Source organism: Hemitrygon akajei, chromosome 30 (genome assembly GCF_048418815.1).
Source record: "Hemitrygon akajei chromosome 30, sHemAka1.3, whole genome shotgun sequence".
Classification (NCBI taxonomy): domain Eukaryota; kingdom Metazoa; phylum Chordata; class Chondrichthyes; order Myliobatiformes; family Dasyatidae; genus Hemitrygon; species Hemitrygon akajei.
The window spans coordinates 1,415,499-1,434,678 of NC_133153.1; the positions used below are offsets into that span (position 1 = coordinate 1,415,499).

General features: G+C 41.3%; 1 protein-coding gene across 1 annotated transcript in view; it reads right to left on the minus strand.

Moving 5' to 3' along the window:
- Window positions 1-3,468: 3,468 nt before the first annotated feature.
- The window catches only part of LOC140718740 (protogenin-like), a 142,168-nt gene continuing 126,456 nt past the window's right edge, over window positions 3,469-19,180 (minus strand). The window contains exons 12-20 of the mRNA XM_073032840.1: window positions 15,957-16,052; window positions 13,506-13,692; window positions 11,842-11,969; window positions 11,034-11,204; window positions 7,703-7,894; window positions 7,037-7,160; window positions 6,537-6,702; window positions 4,753-4,863; window positions 3,469-4,132 (exon numbers count right to left, since the gene is read on the minus strand). Of these exons, the coding sequence (XP_072888941.1) occupies window positions 3,728-4,132; window positions 4,753-4,863; window positions 6,537-6,702; window positions 7,037-7,160; window positions 7,703-7,894; window positions 11,034-11,204; window positions 11,842-11,969; window positions 13,506-13,692; window positions 15,957-16,052 (1,580 nt within the window). The 3' untranslated portion in view covers window positions 3,469-3,727. The remainder of the gene's footprint in view (window positions 4,133-4,752; window positions 4,864-6,536; window positions 6,703-7,036; window positions 7,161-7,702; window positions 7,895-11,033; window positions 11,205-11,841; window positions 11,970-13,505; window positions 13,693-15,956; window positions 16,053-19,180) is intronic.

The window sequence follows — 19,180 nt, forward strand, 5'->3', positions numbered from 1 at the left end:
TGGCAGTTCAAATGTAACAAATACTTGATCCCTGAGGTTAGATAAGGAATAACACTAAAATAGGTTTTTAAAAAGAGGTAGTATCAAACAGGAGATGCAAGGCTATAGCACATGAGAGTAGCAGCTTCTAAACATTTTTGGTATCGTAAAGCTCTGTTTAATACAAGCAATTCCAAAAATAAATACACATGAGGCACCGAACGGTGCTCTTTGGATTGTAACTCTTAATGAGTATCGTGATTCAATACCAATAAGCTGAAGTTGGCATAAGAAAGATCACTTGTAGAAACTATGGCAGAAATGCAGTTATTGAATAGCTATGCACAAGTTCTTTTATTTTAAAAGTAGCTTGGTATCCTTTTCAATTTGGTAAAATAATTACATTCCTATTATTTAGAAGATGAATTCCTTTAATAATTTAATCAAATATTTTTAGAACTCTTCTGTACTCTTATATTTTAGGACTCACAAATCAATTAGATCAATTCATTCCAACAATAATATTGCTATAATTTTTCATTTGGCAGTTTGTTAAATGGAGTGAGTGCATTTGTCAGGAGGATCAGAAGGTTAAAAGGAATTTGATGAGTTCTGAGGGGGAATAGATAGACAATAGACAATAGGTGCAGAAGTAGACCATTCGGCCCTTCGAGCCTGCACCACCATTTTGAGATCATGGCTGATCAATTCCTTATCAATACCCGGTTCCTGCCTTGTCCCCATATCCCTTGATTCCCCTTATCCATAAGATACCTATCTAGCTCCTTCTTGAAAGCATCCAGAAAATTGGCCTCCACTACCTTCCGAGGCAGTGCATTCCAGACCCCCACAACTCTCTGGGAGAAGAAGTTTTTCCTTAACTCTGTCCTAAATGACCTACCCCTTATTCTCAAACCATGCCCTCTGGTACTGGACTCTCCCAGCATCTGGAACATATTTCCTGCCTCTATCTTGTCCAATCGCTTAATAATCTTATATGTTTCAATCAGACCCCCTCTCAATCTCCTTAATTCCAGCGTGTACAAGCCCAGTCTCTCTAACCTCTCTACGTAAGACAGTCCAGACATCCCAGGAATTAACCTCGTGAATCTACGCTGCACTTCCTCTACAGCCAGGATGTCCTTCCTTAACCCTGGAGACCAAAACTGTACACAATACTCCAGGTGTGGTCTCACCAGGGCTCTGTACAAATGCAAGAGGATTTCCTTGCTCTTGTACTCAATTCCCTTTGTAATAAAGGCCAACATTCCATTAGCCTTCTTCACTGCCTGCTGCACTTGCTCATTCACCTTCAGTGACTGATGAACAAGGACTCCGAGATCTCTTTGTATTACTCCCTTACCCAACTCTATACCGTTCAGATAATAATCTGCCTTCCTGTTCTTACTCCCAAAGTGGATAACCTCACACTTATTCACATTAAATGCCATCTGCCAAGTATCTGCCCACTCACCCAGCCTATCCAAGTCACCCTGAATTCTCCTAACATCCTCATCACATGTCACACTGCCACCCAGCTTAGTATCATCAGCAAATTTGCTGATGTTATTTTCTATGCCTTCATCCAAATCGTTAACGTAAATGGTAAACAGCTGTGGTCCCAATACCGAGCCCTGTGGCACCCCACTAGTCACCACCTGCCATTCCGAGAAACACCCATTCACCGCTACCCTTTGCTTTCTATCTGCCAACTAGTTTTCTATCCATGTCAATGCCTTCCCCCCGATGTCCTGAGCTTTGATTTTACCCACCAATCTTCTATGTGGGACCTTATCAAATGCCTTCTGAAAATCGAGGTACACTACATCCACTGGATCTCCCCCGTCTAACTTCCTGGTTACATCCTCGAAAAACTCCAACAGATTAATCAAGCATGATTTACCCTTGGTAAATCCATGCTGGCTCGGCCCAATCCTATCACTGCTATCTAGATATGCCACTATTTCATCCTTAATAATGGACTCTAGCATCTTCCCCACCACCGATGTCAGGCTGACAGGACGATTGTTTTCTCCCTTCCTCCTTTCTTAAAAAGTGGGATAACATTAGCCATTCTCCAATCCTCAGGAACTGATCCTGAATCTAAGGAACATTGGAAAATGATTACCAATGCATCCACAATTTCCAGAGCCACCTCCTTTAGTACCCTAGGGTGCAGACCATCTGGATCTGGGGATTTGTCAGCCTTCAGTCCCATCAGTCTTCTCATCACCATTTCCTTCCTAATGTCAATCTGTTTCATTTCCTCTGTTACCCTATGTCCTTGGCCCATCCATACATCTGGGAGATTGCTTGTGTCTTCCTTTGTGTCAAGTCAAGTTTAAAAGAGTATTGCTTATTTATTGAAAAGACGGCAATGATTAAAGAGGAACTCTTGTACTTAATGTATTTAATCTACTATGATAGCTGAACATTTCTGGTTGAGACTTTCTGTTAGACATTTGGCAGTACTGGCTTGGCAACAAAGTTGCAAAACACATTGGACTAGGAGTCCACATGCTCATTGAAACAGATCACTAAAGTGTCAGTAGAAATTCCCTTGGAATATTTAGGTAACATTTTACTTGACTTTCTAGATATCACACTTAAAGCTAACAAAACTTACTAATAAATGCTACAAAATTCCCCTTCAAAAACACAAAAGTTAGTATGAATAAAGTGGAATCATCCCACTGGATGTTATACTCGGGTTGAAAAGGAGCAGACAGCATCTGTTAGAATGCATGAAATCAGAACTCAACTAGGACGGCACAGGGCTGTGATAGGGGTCAATGCATGAGACACGTTTTCCCTAATTTCTGCATCTGCATTGTATTTTCCAGTTTCTAGAACAGGAAACATCTAGGTAATCATTTCAGTTAACCCTGGCCTGCTTCAATTAGTCTGTGGTGCCTCCCAACAGATATTCCATGAAGCAGATACACCCAGAGCGGTTCAGGTTCAAATTCACTGGGAATACATTGACACTGCTAGCAGTGCATAGTTTGGATATGTTTATAGGTGAGAAGAATGAAGCACTGAACTCCTACAGAATCTAAAGTGTTCCTGCTTTCCTCTGATCAGACCAGCTCTACTTCTTCTCCCCCAGTGCTTAATGTCAGTGTGCAGTACAAATACAGCAGTTGTGGAAAGTAATCTTAATATTTCATGGATTGAGATTACAAATCAAAACCTTCAAAAATCCGTCCTGACTTTCTGCTTTAAATTGGAAAATAAATAAGGCAACTTCAGCTTAAAGGTGTTGTGCGTGGCCCCATTTTAGAATCTCACCTGCCCATGTAAACAGATCTTTAGTCAAACACTCTCATGGTAAAGCCCTCACAACCCCCACATCACAGCAGAACAACACCAACAAACATTTCTTTTATCAAAACAACACATTTGTGTAAGGAAATATCAACTATTAGGCAATGGAGTCAAATACCTGTTAAATACTGGAGTTCATTATTAGGTAAGATTGAGGTAGATTTTCAGCAGAAAGCCTGAAATATTATTTCTGCTCCATGATATACCTTTCAAAATAAAATCAAAAGAAATGGTAATGGTCCTTTTCACATTTTTTGACATACAGACATTCATGGTGGGTAAAATAAAAAAAAACAAATGGAACATTCATAAAGCAAAGTTGTGTAAGAACCTGGAGTGACTTTCTCTCCAAAGTGTTCTTTGGCTTCCTGCACACTTGTCCATCGTACAGATAAATTATGCTGAAACTGGATCAGGTTACTTAGATTGGAAATTGGTTGTTGGTGTTTTCACTGGTTGGTTTTGACGTCATTTGGCTTGGTCGAGGCAGTGCCAGCAGGTCATTGGCGGTGGAATGAGAAACGACCAACAGGGATTGGTCTTCCTCTGAGGTAGACAAGGCCGGAATGCTGGCAGTTTCTGCCTGGACAGATGACCCCAGGAAGACAGGTGTCAAAGAAAGGTGCGACATTTCCATCTCCTCTCTGGAGTCATGGGAATATCTGCCCGAATCTCCAGTTTCATGGCTTCCATCACTATTGTGTGAATATTCTGTATCTCCCATGGCAGTAAACACAGATGGCAAGGTTGTGGGGGGAATCAGCACCGGGCCACTCAGTTCTTCACAGGTCAGCCCAGTCACACCAAACCCATTTCTTCTGACTGGCTGCAAGCAAAAGAATGGTAGTTTAGTAAAGGCACACAGGTCTAGACAATTGCTTTGGTCTGAGTGAACACTGTATGAATCTACTCCACCACAAGCCATTGGAAATCCAGGACCATATTGTTGAACTTTATCCAAAATCATTTAAAAAGGGGCAGTAGGAGACAGTGAGTGAACTTTGGCAACTGTGGTTCCAATAAAAAAATACAAGTGGTTGCTGATGGGGAATAATTAAATCAGTTAGTGCCATCATTTGATGAGGGACTGTGACCAGCTGTTTAAAACTACAAGTGCACAATTTATTAACATGTTGAGTTAATCAGGTCAAGCAGATGGCCCTCACTAAAGGTTATTGAACATAAAACTGATCCTAATTGATTAGTAAACCCAAGCCCAACAAATTCCAATCCAACTTCTGGCAGCAATAGCTCTAATTATAGAAACTCTATACAACATTAGCCGATGAGAAGTTGTCACAGTTTATATCACACAGACAGGCCAGCTCAACCAGTAGAGTTGGTGTTTAATCCTACTCCTATCTGACCTAATCTCACCCCATCAGCAAACCTTTACAGTCCTTTCAATGGCCATAACCACTTTAACATTCAAGTTCCAAATCATACCTGATTCTCCTTGGATGTGCTTGTTGATCTCTTCTTTGTTCCAAAAAATAAGCACTTTTTGGTCTTTTCTTTTCTGTGACCAGAGCTGCTAATAATCAAATCAGATCCACCCTGTTGGATACAAGAGCAGTGGATTCACAAGGGTTACTCTCTACTCAAAACTGCTGTGCAGAAGCTGCTGCAGTTGCACTTTGCATTGCTGGTTTCAATTTTACCTCCTTTCAGCTCGCTCAAGCCAAAGGACCTCTAGATTTTTACTATTGGAGCTCTGAAATTTGTATTAACAGTATTCCCCTATCAAGATTAAAGCATTTCTTTACATTACTTCTCCCCTTCTTAAATATAACCGATTTTATAAAATTACTCCCAGATCACCTGACTCTAAATGGTGACTCCTTAGTTGCTGTCTGTCCTGGGGAGTTGCTCCACCATTGTGTGTGTTGCCCCAGATTGTCTTTGTGTTTTCTTCAACTCAAGAAATTTATAGGTTAAAATTTCAGATTGCTTTTCAAAATTCTTTTCCCTGCTCTCTATTTCTAATGGGTTTTATTCTCTCCCTTTCGATGCTCAGTGCATCTGCAAGTCATTGGTGTGTTCCAGTGTAGCTGGCTCGCTTCAGGGAACATTACAAGCAGGGTAGTCCCTGGTTAGCGTAAGCTGAAGCACCAGGTAGTGAAGTGGAAGAATTAGAGTTAGCTAATACACTACATGGTTGAAAACCCTTTTGGATGTCCTCAGAATGTGCAGACAATATAACAATGCAAATTATTAAAACGTTCACAGTGTGAGGTGATGCATTTGGGGATGGGTTGTCAGATAGGGGTAGGACATTTACAATGAATGGTACAGCCCTACGCAATGTTGTACACTTTGTGTACAAGGGCAAGGATCCCTAAGGCATCAGCGCAGGTAGTCAGGAGTGGTGAAAGTCAGATGGGACTCTTGCCTGCATTAGCCAGAGCACAAAACAGAAGAGCAGGGAGGTCCTAGCCAGGCCACAGCTGAAACACTGTGTGCATTCCTTCTCACCACACAACATTAAGGACATGGACTGCACTGGAGAGGGTGTGAAGATTTTCTAGGACAGGGGTTTCCAACCACTTTGATGCCATAGGCCAATACCATTAAGCGTGGGGTCCATGGACCCCAGTTGGGAACCCCTGCTCTGGGATGTCGCCTATCTGGAATGTTTCAGTTATGAGGAGAGACTGAACGGACTGGGTAGTTTTCCTTGGAGCAAAGAAAGGGAGGGGTACACAATACCATGAAAGGCAAAGACAAGGTAAGCAGTAAATTTTACACCTTGGCAGAGGTTTAAGGTGAGTTAAATATTTTGAGGGTCCTGAGGAAGAACTTTTCCACCCAGAGGTTGTGGCAAATTGGATCACACTGCCAGAGAAGCTGGGGGAGGCAGATAGTCTCTCAATTCTTGAGCATCTGATGAACACCTTAAGCTGTGGAATGTAGAAATGTAGAAGGCTGTGGACCAATGGGGACAGAATGGATAGGTTCTTGATGGTCAGCATAGGGTCAGTGGACTTGAATCAGAATCAAGTTTATTATCACTGGCAAGTGACGTGAAATTTGTTAACTTAGCAGCAGCAGTTCCATGTAATACCTCCTACCTGATGGTAACAGTGAGAAAAGGGCATGCCCTGGGTGCTGAAGGCACTGTTACTGTGCTAAATAACTGCACTGTTACCAGGCATAAGCCTTTTTTTAAGAAAATGAAAGCAGGTAAAATATGAATAATAAGGTAATAATTACAACAAAAACAAAGTTACCTTGGTATCCAAGTAGACATTCTCAGCCATCATTGGCATTAAGGTTTCCATGTTTTCCCAATGTTCATCCTTGCTCTTGGCCAGTTGGTTTCCACTGACAAGTGGCCTCGTCACATGTGCCAACTGAACACTTCCTGGTTGATCAGCCTTGACTCCATTAGATTTCCTGGATAAACAAAAGTTCACCATTTAAAGGAAACCTTGGCAACAATACTGGTAGTGCTGGTGCTGTAAAACCCCACTGTTAATTCACTGATGCCACTGCAAATTAGGCAATGCTAGTAAATGTGTTTCACAAAATATGACACTTCAGTAAGAACTATTCTTAGAAGCAATAATCTGTTTGTGGGGTGGGGTGCAGGTAAGGATTTGCAGCACATTCAATACTTTGATTAGTAGAACATCTCACACTCCCAACGATTAGATTCAAAATATTTAAAACAGGTTTTAATATAAACCTTTGCCCATCATTAGTGCTCTGTATTCTGCCCACACAATACCTTGCTTTGCTTCTATAAAGGAGGATAAGGATGCAGATGATAATACAAGTCAGGGCAATGCAGACTCCAACGATGATCCCAGTCATTGACTTTTGGTCCAGGTGGTAAAACACATCTGAGCTGGCTATGGTATAAAGGAAGTGATATTAGAACACAACAAAAGCATTAAAATCACTTCAGCTTCTGCTGTCACCTTAATGAAAGTTTCCACAATTGAACTCATTACAGTGTGGTACATTTCTTATGTTCCTAATTCACCACGCCCACATTACAGATACAGACAATAACATTAGAAGAGTTCAAATACTATTTTCATATACAAAATGGGAAATCTTTGTGAATAAATGCTATTCAAATAATAATTTCCATTTAGACAATTCTGGTATGTTCACTATCTCCATTCCCCAGAGTCAGACGGCCTGTATTATGTGGAACTTCAAAAGCAATAGCTGAAACTATTGCACGGTGACATAATATTAGGCATAATTGTCCATTTGAAGTGGAATATTATTGTAATTTTAGCCATGGTTTAATTTGCCAACTTTACCTTTTGTTGTAGCTCTCATGATCAGCATTTCACTGACAACTATGTCCAGTTAATTTATCTGTAATGGATCTGGTAGGAAAGGTTTAGAGTACACTTTAATTTTACACTCGGCACCTTACCTTTGGCATCTGCGCCGTTGACGGAGTCAGACCACTTTGCCCCTTGACTGAAATACACTGTCTCTGTAGCAGGAACCACCAGTTCTACAACATTTGAAAATGGTCCCTCTCCTACTTCATTTGACGCAGATATTTGAATGAGGTAGACATTTCCAGGAACAAGGTTCTCCAGCAAAGCCATAGTAATTGTTCCTAAAAAGAACGATAACAACAGTGAATCAAAGGCTAAAGATCTCTAAAAGCACAATGACTCATTAGATCATAGGAATTCATTTATCTGGCAGATCAACATGCACCTTGTACAGTGTTAGCACTCTGGTGTAAAGAAATGGGTTGTATATGTAAAAAATGAGTAACAGTCCAGGGGTAAAGATTGGTAAACCAGAGACTTGCTGCTAGACCAGGCCTGGCCCAGCTGGTTCCATACATTTTGTGCCTACAAGTAGCAAAACCCAGACAAGCAATATTCACACAAGGCAACAAACACCTTCAACAAGGGAGATCCTTCACCTCCCCTTGATACTCAACAATGCAGCTGCCATTAACTTGACCACTCACCAGAAAATCTAATTGGACCAGATGCATTCCATCCTAAAACCATTTTCATAACCTACAAAGAAGCCAGAAATGTTTAAGACCAATAGACCACAAGATAGAAGACAAGAATTAGGCCATTTGGCCCATCAAGTAAGCTCCACTATTTATTATGGCTGATTTAATTTCCTTCTCAACCCCATTCCCTCCGCCTTCTCTCCATAACCTTTGGCACCCTAACTATACAGATGTTCATCCAGTAGTTGCACCTCCTTTATTGCATAAAGGTTCCCAGTGAAAAGGGCAAACAATTACAAACCAGTCTCCTGACCACTGAAAGGAAAATGCTAGAATTGATTAGGAAGTGGCAACAAGATATTTAAAAATTATGAAAAGGATCGATGAGAGAGAACATGGATTCATGGAACAGGGAAATGTATGATGAATCTGAGAGTTTCCATTCAGATTGCAGGAAAGATCACTTGCTTGTGAAGCAGAAGCAAGCCATTCAACCTCTGTCACCTGCTCCGCCACTCGATAAAATACGACTAACCTTTTACCGTAACACCGCATTTACCCCATAGCCCTCAATTCCCTTTATATCAGTGAGAAAAAAAATCTCACTTGAACACTCACTAATCTCTTAGGCAGAGAATTCCAAAGATCACTGCCCTCTAGTCTTACCATCTTTATTCAAAAGGGTTGACCTCTAATTTTGAGACAATGGACCTAATTCTGGAGGCTCTGGGCAACCCTGCCAAGGGAAACATCAAACGCTGTAAGACCTTTGTGTACATCTGTGAAATGATGATTATATGACTATCATCATTCTAAACTCAATTGAAAACAGGTCTTGACCTCTCCTCACATGACGAAGCCTTCCATGGTAAAGGAGCCAATGTTTTATGCACACCCCCATATAAACATTTCCTTCATCACTAGAACAATACAATTACAGTGCTTACCATCTACAATCTGCAACGCAGCCACTTGCTAGATCTTCTCTAACAGAACCTCCTAATTTCACAGTCTCTGCCAGCAAAGGTCAACAGTTACATGGGAGTATTCCTGAGACACAGCACACCAATTTGGAAGTTTGCCATCATTCCTTCAACATCGATTGTCCAGTCCTGGCTCTCAGCCCAGCTGCTCAGTGAATGTATTGTCATCAGTTTGCGATCTGTATCCCCTACCATGGGCCAGCTAGTGGTGTAGTGGCACCAAGGCAGATGGTCCCAAGTTCAAACCCATTCTGGGCAGCAGCAGTGTCTACATGGAAGAAAGGCTTGGCAATCTACTTCCGTATCTTGCCATGAAAACCCTGTGGGGCCTATGGTTGATGAGGTCACAAAGAGTCGGACTCAACTTAACAACTAAACAACAAATCCCTACCACCATCTCATAAGCAACATTTGTAAAAACAGTGTCAGCATATGCCAAGATTATTGAAATATACTTGACAGTCAAGGTCTACTTATTAGATATATCTGACACATGCACACAGTTCTGATAACAATATAGATCTATTATTCTGATCTATTAATATTCAACAACATTGACAACAAAAATAAATATTTCTAGTTTCAATTGGGACTAAGCTGAATACAACTCTCAGCACCTAAATAAGTTACCAAACAAGTAAAGCCAGCATTCAAATAACTGTTTCATCCACAGTTACCTTTGCTTTACTGCTTGAGGTGCAAGCAAACCTAGCTTGTGACCTTTCCAAATCAGGCATTGTAAAAATCAATTAAGTTGTATTATGATAAACACAACTTCAATTATAAGGCTTGTCAAATGAAGAGTGTTTGATGGCTCTGGGGCTGTATTCACTGGAATTTAGAAGAATGAGGGTGACCCCATTGAAACCTATCAAATGGTGAAAGGCCTCGATGGAGTGGATGCGGAGAGAATATTTCCTATGGTGGGAGTGTCCAAGACCAGAGGACAGAACCTCAGAATAGAGGGGCATCCTTTTAGAGTGGAGATGAGAAGGAATTCCTTTAGGCAGAGAGTGGCGAAGCTGTGGATTTTGTTGCCACAGGCAACTTTGGAGGCCAAGTCTTCATGTATACTCATGGCAGACAGAGGTTGACACCTCGATGAAGGGATATGGGGAGAAGGCAGGAGATTGAGGCTGAGTGCATCAGCCATGATGAAATGGTGGGGGGGGGGGGGGGGGGGTTCATATGGTCTAACACAAGAAAATATGCTCAAGGCTTGTAGTGCACGAAGGGTTAAATTCTCTTGCAATGATCCCAAGGTGTAAATGTTTGATATGTATTCTACTTGCTGTACTCTTTCTCAAACAATCATCTAAGCTCTCCATCCAGAGCAAATACTTCCAATAATTCAAGGTAATAAAAGGAACATTTTGGAATGGTGTCATGAATTTCTCCCCTTCCTTACATACAGATATAGGACTGAAATTCCAAAAGCAAAGAACAAAATAAAGCATCCACCCAACTGAATAACAGTGTGAGTGCATGAGTTCAATGCATGAGTGGATCTAGTTCATTCATAATCATCAGTTTAATGTAGGAATGAACCTAGTTCATCTATACTCATCAGGCCACCAGTGTAATCGTCCAGTGTTCACATGGATATTACTTCACAAAATATTGTAGGAAGCTGGATTCACAAAGGTCTTTTGTCCTGAATCCATTTTAGCTGTTATTTTTACATAATCTCAATTTCACTATTTTTCTGGTTATTAAAGTACAGTCAAGGAGGTTGCAACTCCCAGATTTAAACCTGAAAAGATACACAGACGTCACGCGTGCTGAGCACAGCTCACCTTCCCTGTGCAGCACTTGCCAGTTGCCCGCGACCCAGGCCTTCCTGGAAGCATACAGGATGGTGTAACGAGTGACAGCCATTTGAGTGTCTTCTGGGGGCTTCCAAGAAACCAGAGCAGTTCCTTCTTCTATCAAAGTGGCTTTGACTCCTGACGGTGGCTTGGTTGGAGCTGCAAAAGAAATTAACAGAAGTTACAAGCAATAGGTACAGTGACTGGCCAACAATTCTAGAGAGAAATTAACACTTCTGAGACAGGAGAGACCGCAGATATTGGAATCTTCTGGAGGAACTCAGTGGATTGAGCAGCAGGACGTCTCCAGAGTCCTTCATGATGTTATCTCAAGAGCAATTAGGCCTGCACAAGATTTAGCACTTTTGAAGAGTTTTACATACAGATATAGGACTGAAATCCCCATCCTCACCATCAATAATAACAGGGAGCAGTGCAGGCTTAGTCTTCTTAAAGTCATCACCATCCCCTTTGTCTTATCAAGCTTTACTGTCCAATTTAGTTTAATGCATTATATTTCTATCCCAGTTTACCCTGCAATTAACCATGTCCTTCAGGTAGAACCCAATTCCCTTAAGAATGACCCTTTGTTTACAAGATACTTCAAATGTGAACATTATAAAATACTACCATAAAATCATACTACTTAATGGAATCTCTTCAGTTATGGATTATGCCAAGAACAAGAAAAAAATGGCTTAAATTCAGGTAAACATTTATTTCTTAAATAAGTGCCAGTTGTTTTTCTTAAAAAAACACAGGCTCTGGGATGTGAATAGTCTGACATAGACCTTACCTTCAGGTAATGTCAACTGATAAACCACGGGGCTCCAGGGGCTGGAGAGCTGGTCAGCATGAAGACGCACTGCAAACTCATACTTGGTGAAGGGTTGTAGACCATTCACGAGCATGTGCGTTTCAGACCTGTAAAATAACCATATAACAATTACAGCACAGAAACAGGCCATCTCGGCCCTTCTAGTCCATGCCGAACGCTTACTCTCACCTAGTCCCACCGAAAATAACAGGAATTATTAGAAGCAAAATTTATTGAGGACTGATTTCATAGCTGAGCAATATGCACTGCATGCTGCTTGCTCCTTTCTAGTTGCATGTTAGGTAAATATTAAATAGTTTGGACCGGTGCACTCTGGGTCTGTTCTTGGACCAGGGAGCCATCCAACTACTTTGCCCAAGTAAAAACAAAAGCACCAATCTGATAATTACAGATTACGATAACTAATGACAAAAGTTTGTATTCAGCTCTGGAAGAAATTTTCTCAAGAGCGATACCCCTGGAAAAAGCAAAAATAACCCAATCATGACTGCATTGAAAACATTAGCTCCTGATATAAACATTTAATATTTTCAAAATATTTGCTGGTTAAGTTTATTTTCAAGCATCCTGCAGTATGACGATGATCAATGCAGGCTGAAATTTACTCTGGCCTGTGGTAACTACCCTTTAACTACTGATCTTGTTCAAAATTTAAAAGGTTTTACACAAAGTGCCAGGAATGCGCTGCCAACAGAAGTGATGGGAACAGATATATTGGCAACATTTAAGAGGCATTTAGGAAAGGACATGAACTTGCAAGCAAACAGTGGGATATGGACCACGTGCAGACAAGAGTTTGAATTGGCAACATGTCATCACAGACACTGCAGGTTGATGGGCCTGTTCTACCATACTGTTCTATGTTCTATAAACAAATGGAGATAACATTCAATCCAGATTACTATCTTTAGGCAACAATCAGCTCTACCACAGGATTACCAATATGATATGACACCAACCCAAGCCACTTCAGTCAGTGAGGGAAAAGGAGACTGAGCTGCAATATTGCACAATAGTTTGGAATTGTTAAACTAAACACAGATTAGTGCCACATCATCATGAAAATCTTATGTCCAAATTCATAGTGCTGGTCTATGAAACCTGTTTCATTAAAAACTCCAGCCTGGCTGCAGCCTCCACTGCCTAAATTTCAAAGTGTAAACGAGTATCTGATCACAGCTCTTTTGAATGAGAAATTTGTTTCATGTTTCCAGACAACAGCAGATACCAGGATTTTTGCTATCTGACGTCCTTATTTACCTTGAGATTAGCTTGGAAAGACTCACGACGATGTATTGGTCTGACCACGGCGGACGTAAGTGCTCACAAGGTAGAACAAATGGACATATTAGCAAAGACCAGAATTAACTGGAAAGAAATCCAAGCTGCATTGTACTTTGATGTGCCAATGTAAATATTAAGTGGGTTTGTGAAAAGGTTTCACTTCAAGTACAGAGATAGTTTAAATCTGAAGGTCACTGAAAACTGTGCAAGAATTACGATGCAAAAAGTGCATCTTTTTCACCATACAAAAGAACTGACAGGCAACAGAAGCAATCTTGCAACTTCTAACCAAGTCCTACAAATTGATAAACACTTTAGAGACAGAGAAGTCAACTTACGTTTGAAGATACATGACAAGAGATGCATTCTGCAGCCCCACAGGGTTACAGCGGACGGTATAGTTGATCACTGGTGCTGCAGTAAAGGCTGGCTTCCCCCACCGTAATGAGATAGAAGATGAACTATTGGCTTTTGCGTACAAGTGGTGAGGAGGGGGTGGAGGAGGCACCATGCGATCCCGAACAGCTGGTCAATAAGAACACACATTATCCATCATTATTAAGTTTTAAAGAACAATGTTGTGAAATTAAAAATCATGTTTGAATTTTTATTTGGAGGTAGGTATCACAAAGATATACTTTGCCTAGGATTTTAATCACAATGGTAAAAGGAAGGATTTAGGATGGTTACCAGCTGCATGCAAATTCAGTAGTTAGGGGAGAAGATGCTTTTAAAAGCGTGCAAAACAACCAAACTAAACTGAACAAAACTGATCTTCAAAGCTTCTGAAGATTGATCATGTACATTTTTGTCAGCATGTTAATTATTCCCGTTTTACGCTTGTAAAACTAGGCTTGTTGAACTCTAAGGATATATACCCAAAGTCTGCAGTAGAAGCAACTTATTTAGATACTGTGTTGGGGTATCAAAAAGGCAGGAACAATTTGAGACAATTCTAATATTCCATCAGCTAACTGACAGCTGTTCGATCCAATTTACCAAATATCCTAATGTACAGTCTGAGCATTCTATGCAAATCAAACTCTCAGCTCTTTGGTCCACCGTGCCTGTACCCAACTGCGGTACCAGCCTAAAATGAACCCACATACCTGCGCAAGATACATCTACCTGCTCATGTCCGTCATAATGCCTCAAACATTTCCATCACATCTGCACATTCCACACATCTATCACTGTCTTGTAAAACTCTTTTAAACTTTCCTTCTCTCACCTAAATCTCTGTCTTATAGTAATTGACACACCCAATCTGGGGGTGGGGGGTGGGGGGGGGGGTGGTACGTGGAGAAAGACCATCTACTTTATCTATGCCTCTCACGACCTTACATATGGTCTTCCCAAAGCCTCTAATGGAGAGAATAATCTAGTGTGCCTGAACTGTTGTTATACCTATTGCTCTCTAATCCATCCTGGTGAATCTCTTATCACTCTTGCAGTGTGCTGACCAGAACTATACACTTAACTCCAAATATGGCCTAAATGAAGTTTTATACAGCTGCAGCATGACCTTCCAACTCTCATACTCAATGCCCAAACTGCAAAATAAAGTACACCATACACCATCTTTACCAGCCCAACTACTTGTCTTCCCACCTTGACGGCACTAAGAATCCTCTCTACATTGATACATTTAGCAGTCCTGCTATTTATTGTACATTTCATCTGAATATTTGTCCCCAAAGTACAACGCCTCACAATTCTCTGGATTAAATTCCATCTGCCATTTCTCTGCCCAAGCTTCCAACTGGTCAATATTCTGCTGTAATTTTTTTAGAATCTTCTCAACTATCCACAACTCCAGCAATTTTTGTGTTGTCTGCAAACTTACTAATTAATCAGTCTACTTACACTTTCACCCAAGTCACTGTTCACGAATGGAGTTCCCGGCATAGGTCCCTGGGAAACACCACAAGTCACAGAACTCCAGTCAAAAATAACACCACTCTATGGCCATGGCCATTTGGAATCAAGTCTCCATGATTCCACATCTCTTAATCTTCTGAATGCACCCATAAGTTGAGTACTTTACTAATGTGCATTCCTTAACATCCACAGCATTCATTTGGAATTTTGTGATAAGCTTCACTTCTTGGAAAACTGTTCATTACTCTAATTTCCCTTATCATGTATACTATGTTAATAAAATTTCAATAATCCAAATTTCCAGGAACTTTGATGTTAGACTAGTAATTCTCTGGACTAATGCATGTTACTCCTATTAAACATAAAACCACCTTTTCTACCTCATTTTTTCTATAAGCAATTTTCCGCAGTAACACAATACATTCTCCTGTGAACTCTAGTTGCAAACCTACCTCTGCTCCTGACCTAAACTCCAGCAGCAAAAATCCAGATCCCTCTCCTCACCACCCTCTAGAATCACACCTCTGATGGGTGAGGCAGGTGCTAAGCGATCCGATACCAGATTATCGGCCTTTTACCGTACTCGTTTGCCTTTATCTGCTGTGCATAATCCTGACAGTGAAAAAATCATTTATAAAACCTGTAAGAAACTATAATCTCAGTCCCGGTCAACCTCTGATCATTTATGGGAACCCATGAGTGTGAAATTTCTGATGCTTTAGTTGTCGTTGATAGGATGCCTTAGTTTATAAGAATAGCCATATCATCTATTACTATTTAATGTTTGTTATATTGGCCAAAGATTTAGGAATGGAGGCAGTATTTTTGGAAGATTTATTTGAATTATGAAGTCTCAGATGGAGAAGTTACTGGTTTGCTCCAGCGCTCAGTAAGAAGTGAACACTTACACACACATCCGGGGGTGCTCACAGTCTGATCTGCCTGATAACCTTCACCCATGTAATTGTATGCCAGTAAGCGCATGTGGTACTTCCTTCCAGGGTCTAAATCGGAGGAAATAATAACAAAAACACTGAATATCCAAACAGCGATGATATTTGTGATATTGAAAACTGTTTCCACACGTTCACAGATGAAAAATGGTCCACCATTTAAATTGCAAACTTCTTTACTCAAATATACGCTAAACCAAGGCAAATGTGAGGCATTTACTAACAAATGTCTTCCTCGAAAAATTAGATGGAATTGGTAATAATTTTGAACAAATCTCCCCTGCACACAGGGGGGCCCTGAACACAAGCAAAATTGCAAATAAAATCCCAAATTCAATAACATTCAGAAACGTCCCCCAAACGTCTGCAGCCAGTTATTCCCCCCTTTGTCTGAGACTTTATTGCAAATCTAACTGGTTGTGCTTTTGGTACCGAATCGTAATTCAGTATGCAATTTTGCTGATCAAGTCAGCTTTAGAAGCTGTGTACTAATTCTGTTATAGTTACAGTGGACATTTTCCATTCAACTTTTGCCTTTCCCAACATTTTCCAATAGCAGAATGGATCTAATTCACAGTCATCAAGAGTACCACGATTCCTTAAATATTTTAAGCTGACACAAAAAAATCCCAATATAATTTATCAAGAACAATTTTAAAACCAATGCCTTCTAACCTTTCTAAAAGAAAGCACCAATTATTAAAACTTGGTTAAATATGTAACCACCAACAACACCTGGTGAAATCACACAGGTCATTTCTTTGAAAGGAGTTGGAGCTGTCTGAAGGATTCTAGCAGCTTCCCTGTTGAGGGAGCTGGTGCATCAGATGCAGATTTACTTTTCAAATAAACCTTCTATTTAAACTGGCTCAATACTATCAAAGCCCTGTACTTCTTGGCATCATTCCAAGGAATCAGACATCCCAAGTTAGGACTAACTGCCATTGAAAAGTTCAATCAGACCCGATGTTAGCCCAGCCCCAATCTGTATTTTCCAACACACCAACCACGTGGAATCTTCTACATATTCATCTTCCTTTGCAACCCAAAGTAAAACTTGTGATCTAGTCAACTACCGTAGATTCCGGACTACAGAGCGCACCTGATTAAAAGCCGCAGGCTCTAATTTTAGAAATAAAATCAATTTTTTAATTGTAAAGGCCGCACCGGATTTTAGGCCGCACCGCTACTTTTAAATATACATACGTATCGGTAACACAAATTACGTTGCATATACTTTTTTACTGAACAGCACGAACAACATTCCAATATCTCCTAGCGACTGGTAAAAATATATATACTGCAGCCTACCAGGAAAAGTTATTGATCGACTTTAACTTAAAAGCAGCGTTTTCGCTCGGGTCTAATCGGGTCTGACGCTTGCGCAATGCGATCGGGTCTAATCGGGTCTGACGCGCTTGCGCAATGCGATCGGGTCTAATCGGGTCTGACGCTTGCGCATTGCGATCGGGTCTAATCGGGTCTGACGCGCTTGCGCAATGCGATCGGGTCTAATCGTGTCTGACACGCTTGCGCAATGCGATCGGGTCTAATCGGGTCTGACGCTTGCGCATTGCGATCGGGTCTAATCGGGTCTGACACGCTTGCGCAATGCGATCGGGTCTAATCGGGTCTGACGCTTGCGCAATGCGATCGGGTCTAATCGGGTCTGACGCTTGCGCATTGCGATCGGGTCTAATCGGGTCTGACACGCTTGCGCAATGCGATCGGGTCTAATCGGGTCTGACGCTTGCGCAATGCGATCGGGTCTAATCGGGTCTGACACGCTTGCGCAATGCGATCGGGTCTAATCGGGTCTGACGCTTGCGCATTGCGATCGGGTCTAATCGGGTCTGACACGCTTGCGCAATGCGATCGGGTCTAATCGGGTCTGACGCTTGCGCATTGCGATCGGGTCTAATCGGGTCTGACACGCTTGCGCAATGCGATCGGGTCTAATCGGGTCTGACGCTTGCGCAATGCGATCGGGTCTAATCGGGTCTGACGCGCTTGCGCAATGCGCTCGGGTCTAATCGGGTCTGACGCTTGCGCATTGCGATCGGGTCTAATCGGGTCTGACGCGCTCGGGTCTTGCTTTTCTTCGAGTATTTTCCATGTTGATGAGGGTGAGTACAAATGACTGATTTACAATAATTTAATTGGGAAAGTGCGCTTGATTTATCGTACAATTTCATTGGACCTCTGTGAACTACTCATCAATTTTATTGGTCTACTGTTACGAGGCAAAATGTTTACGAGGCGGCATGAAAAAAAACCATGTATTAGCCGCTCTGGATTATAGGCCGCAGAGTTCAAAGCTGTTCAAAATGTGGGGAAAAAGTAGCGGCTTATAATCCGGAATCTACGGTATATGTCGTGTCACCTCAGTTAGTCATGTGACCAACCACATTTCAGTTATTTTTGGCCTTTTCTTCTTGAATTTTAGTACAATAAATGGAATTCTGTTCTATAATGATGGGTCAGCTCTTTATACAAGATTATAAAAATCCACCTAGCTGGTTAGCTCTCTTAACATCTTGTCTGCTTTCTCTATGTTTACTGGTTAAATTTAGTCATCTAACTACAAGAACAACTGATTCGGCATCATTATGACTAATCCCATTCCCTGATCATCCCAACACTGAACGTGTTTTTTTGCATTAATATAATTCAACTTGCCAATTTCATATAAAAACTGGAAACTGAGGCCTTTGTTACTATATAGTTACCATTTAGGCTTTGTTACCACCAGCTACGGTTATCCAATCTTTCCAGGTGCGAAATGGTTCCCAAGTTGGAAAGTGTTGCCTCTGTGCACACTGCACGAGGAATGACTGGATGATGGTATAGACATCGTGCAAGTCATGCCACAACATAGTTGCACAAGACCCTCCAATATATTGTTGCAGTTTTAACCTGAAGACTAAAGCCTCCTTCAGCACTAATCAAAGGACCCAGGCCTCTACGGGCACTTTATGTCCGTTCTTCCCCAGATAGTGCTTTCAACTAGGAACATCCTAATCATGACCACAGTCCCACTCCCCACAACTTCACTGTCAACATCCTCACCAATCCCACCATTATTTGCATGACCTCCTCAAAACAAGGCCTGCTATCTTCCCTCCCTGCCATACGGAGTGGCAAGCTCTCTGTACATCCAATTTGTGCTCCCAGTCAAA